The following is a 4794-nucleotide window of genomic DNA, read 5'->3' on the forward strand; positions in this document are numbered from 1 at the left end:
AACACAAAAAAAGAAGAAGGGGAGATAAGGACGATAGATGTTTGATAGGAAAGAAGAAGTAAACCATACCAGAGCACCCTCCAACCACCCACTCCATTTTTAAATTATTTTTTTTTAAACAGTAAAAACAGTTCATAAAAGAGTGAGCTTAAGAAAAAGTCACGTTTTCAATGCTAAAAAAAATGGAGACAGGACAAGAAAGTACAGGTCGCGAGCAGGCACGACACAACACGACAAGTCTTGACTGCACTTCTAAACACACTACACACGACAAGACCTATGGCAAGGGCACACGGGGGGAACGCAGAGGGGGATACACGAGAGATACACAGGGGATACACGAGAGATACACAGGGGATACAGGAGAGATACACAGGGGATACAGGAGAGATACACAGGGGATACAGGAGAGATACACAGGGGATATACGACAGATACACAGGGGATACACGAGAGATACACAGGGGATACACGAGAGATACACAAGAGATACACAGGGGATACACGAGAGATACACGAGAGATACACAGGGGATACACAAGAGATACACAGGGGATACACGAGAGATACACAGGGGATACACGGGGTGGGGGGGGGCTCACAACACTGATGCCACAAGACAGAACGACCGACAAGATGGCGGCGGTGGCAGGAAGCTCTCTAGTGACATCGGCACACAGTGGGGCAAACACCATGTCCGAGGGAAGTCACGACACTAAAGATGACGCCAAACATCATGTCCGAGGGAAGTCACGACACTAAAGACGACGCCAAAAGGGAAACAGCTCAACTTTCTCGCCACCTCAGTGCTTTCTTGTCCTATCTCCATTTTTCATAACAGTGAAAACAGTTCATAAAAAAGAGTGAGCTTCAGAAGAAGTTACATTTTCACTGTTTAAAAAAATGGAGATAGGACAAGAAAGCACTGAGGTCGCGTTCTGTTGAGCCTACCCTCAGCTGTTGGCGTCAGCGAGGATCACAACAAACAACACAGATCTAGTCCAGGAAACAGTCACAGTGGGCGTAGGCTGATTTGTCGGCACAAATAGAAGCACATCTACGCAACAACAGGCACAGTGGGCTGAGAAAGAGAAGGACAGGCAGACAGAAAGAACAGAGGGAAGAACAAGAAACAGCCTACTGTTGGCACCCTCCTTTGTCTTAGTAAGAGAGTTACGGCACTTGCGCAACACAATAAGGTCATATAAGTGCCGAAGATTACAGGTGTTACAAGAGAGTAACAAACACAAAAAAGAAGAAAGAGAGATAAGGACGATAGATGTTTGATAGGAATGAAGGAGCAAACCACACCAGAGCACCCGCCAACCACCCACCAGACAGAGAGAAACAAAAGAAGGAAAGTAAAGAAGTAGGACCTACCAGCGACACCCTCCAACCACCCACCAAACAGAGAGAAACAAAAGAAGGAAAGTAAAGAAGTAGGACCTACCAGCGACACCCTCCAACCACCCACACACACAGAAACAAAAGAAGGAAAGTAAAGAAGTAGGACCTACCAGTGACACCCTCGACCCACCAGAAACGAGGACACCAGATAACTTGTACCTACCAACAAGACCATTACAAGACCATCCAACAGCACGTGACCAAACAGCACATGACAAACTCCAGCCACCGCACCAAACAGCACATGACAAACTCAAGCCACCGCACCAATAACGACTCTCACAAGACTTCACCAACGCCAAAGATCGGGTATAACAAGATAGTTCACTCCTCTCTTTGAGCCAATTCAAAAAGTGTCCCCAAAATTCGGCTGCGCCCTCTTCGAAAAAGTGCGGACTTTGCGAACAGAGTTATCCTACTTGTGTGAAATACAATAAAAGTGAAACGAACAAACTGTGCTATTCCTATTCTTTTTCTGGAGAAACAAAAGAGAGCTTCAAAACAAAGACTGCAGCATCGTCTGAACCAATGGGCGGACTTCCGCAGACACTTTTTGGGCTGAGTGAACTATCTTGCTATGTACGATCTTTGCCGGCGCACAAGGAAAAGAGATCTGTACAAAGCAGCTTACCTCTACAATATCTTGTACTATGGCAACTATATCATCCTCTAGACTTTCCTTGAAGTTTTCAAATCAAAAAATTCATTTGAGAAAACACAGAGAAAGGAGACAAAACACAGCCACAAAAGTCATTAGAGGTGCCACTTCCATCTAGCCCCGAACCTACACCCTTCACAGGGAGGTTAACATTCCTGCCACATGTGCTGTCCACAACGACACGCCAGGGTACAAGATTCTCACACGGGACAGTAGAGTTGTAGGAACACAGGGTTTTTTGAAGTTTTAGTACGAGTTTTACGGCACTTGCACCACAACAAAGTCATTTAAGTGGCAAAGATTAGAGGCGTTACAAGATAGTAACAAACACAACAAAGAAGGAGGAGAGATAAGGACGATAGACGTTTGATAGGAAAGAAGGAGCAAACCACACCACAGCACTTTGACAATGGAAACAAAATTGAAATAGCCCTAGTGGCTTCGGAGATTGGTGGTTACGGTAAAATAGTCCCCCAAGTGGCACCCCTAAACAGTGGTAATGAAGGGGCATACAGAAAGGTGCCGCACGGTGCTACACAAGAATTCTAGAGGAATCCAGACACGTGCACCAGGTGAAGGAATCCAGACACGTGCACCAGGTGAGGGAATCCAGACACGTGCACCAGGTGAAGGTCAACAGACAGAACGGAGCGACGCGCCAGAGACGCAAAACCGTGGCCGCCAGGGAAACAAGCAGCATTCATCATTCGTGGACGAGTGGCGTACGCTGAACAACAACAAACAATGGTTGACACTGCAGTCGCAACAAACACACCGCTGCACCAAACAATTACAACACACAGTCAATACAAAAACAAAACAATACATTTAGTTTTAGTAAGAGTTTTAAAGCACTTGCAACACAATAAGGTCATATAAGCGCCAAAGATTAGAGAGTAACAAACATAAAAAAGGAGGAGGAGAGATAAGGACAACAGATAGGAAAGAAGGAGCAAACCACACCAGAGCATCCGCCAACCACCCACAATTTGTCACCAATCAGCTCATGGAAAAATATAATTCACAGACAGTTAAATCTATTTTTACCCACCGCACGAAACTGACAGTAAGTGATGTCACGTTTTTCAAAAAGCTTGGCCCACAAAGTGACCTAAATTACGTAAACATGACATATACCCCACTCAGTTCATAGAGAGGAACTAAAACACGTGGTTTTAACAACAACCCATAAGAACAAATCTCTCCCCCCACAATCCTCTACGTCTCTTCCCGTACGAAAAAACAACAAAAACCCAGGCATGCCCATTGGGTCACAGGGCACAGGCAGTTAGCGCAGAGACTGGTCACGAGACGATGCAGTGTACGACACACGTGAACGACACACATGACTTGACACATGTGCGCGATGAACGACACATGTGACAAATGCAGTGTATGACACACGTGAACAACACACATGACTTGACACATGTGCGCGATGAACGACACATGTGACAAATGCAGTGTATGACACACGTGAACAACACACATGACTTGACACATGTGCGCGATGAACGACACATGTGACAAATGCAGTGTATAACACAAGTGCACGACAGATGCATTGTACGACACATGTGAGAGATGCAGTGTACGGCACATGTGACAAGATGCATTGTGCAACACATGTGAACGACACACATAAGACACACGTGAGAGATGCAGGACACATTTAAGAGATGCAGTGTACGACACATGTGACAGATGCAGGACACATTTAAGAGATGCAGTGTATGACACATGTGACAGATGCAGGACACATTTAAGAGATGCAGTGTATGACACATGTGACAGATGCAGGACACATTTAAGAGATGCAGTGTACGACACACGTCAGACAGAGAGCTAGTAAGTCACAAAAGAAACTCATACGCATTCTCCTACCGCAGAAATCCATCACAAAATCTCTACTAATAACACAACTAAAAACACAACAAACCACACACATACACACACACACACACAGCTAACTACGAGGCATTAGCGCTAGGTCTGTGACTATGATGAAGCTAAACTAATAACACAACAAACCACACACACACACACGCGCGCGCAAGTGAGACAAAGAAAGCAGAGGAACACACACACACACAAACGAGTGAGAAACAGACAGCAGAGGAACACACACACATACACACACACACACACACAGATATCTAACTAGGAGGCACTAGCACTAGGTCAGCGACTACGGTCAAGACAAACTTACGTCTTGGATGATGGGAACCCCCAAGTTCTGCGTGTTGGTGATGATGCACTTTTCTTCCATCGGGATCTGGGCGTGCTGGACCAGCTTTGCCAGGTTTTCCTCAGATATCCCTGAAAGAAATTGTACAGGTTTAACGCCCCTATCAACACTATTAGGTTATTTAAGAGGCGGGGCCTCCGAGTTTAACCTCCGTCTCCGAAAGGACCAAGCCAAATGGGAAATTAGTGTAAAGTGTCTCTCCCAAGGTCACAACGTCGGACCGAGCTGAGGCTCGAACCCCCGAACCAGCAATCTCACGATTACGAGTCCGGTAGCCTAACCACTAGGCCACCGACGCCACAACATATCACTGAGAAAAGAGAGAAAACCAAACTGGAGTTCACTTTACATTTGCTTTTCAGCGCATGATTTGTTTGTTTTGGTAAGGTTTTACGGCACTCACAACTGCATAAGGTCATGTGAGCGCCAAGGGGTGGATGTCATCAGAGAAGTCCAAACTGGGAAGCAGGCTTACTCTGCT

At 45.8% G+C, this 4794-nt stretch overlaps 1 protein-coding gene across 1 annotated transcript in view; it reads right to left on the reverse strand.

Moving 5' to 3' along the window:
- Positions 1-4794, reverse strand: part of LOC101846608 (syntaxin-binding protein 1) — a gene marked incomplete at its 5' end in the record, with an annotated part of 28598 nt that overhangs the window by 11591 nt on the left and 12213 nt on the right. The window contains 1 exon segment of the mRNA XM_013088619.1: positions 4275-4384. Coding sequence (XP_012944073.1) covers positions 4275-4384 — 110 coding nt within the window.

Source organism: Aplysia californica, unplaced genomic scaffold (assembly GCF_000002075.1).
Source record: "Aplysia californica isolate F4 #8 unplaced genomic scaffold, AplCal3.0 scaffold00776, whole genome shotgun sequence".
Lineage (NCBI taxonomy): Eukaryota > Metazoa > Mollusca > Gastropoda > Aplysiida > Aplysiidae > Aplysia > Aplysia californica.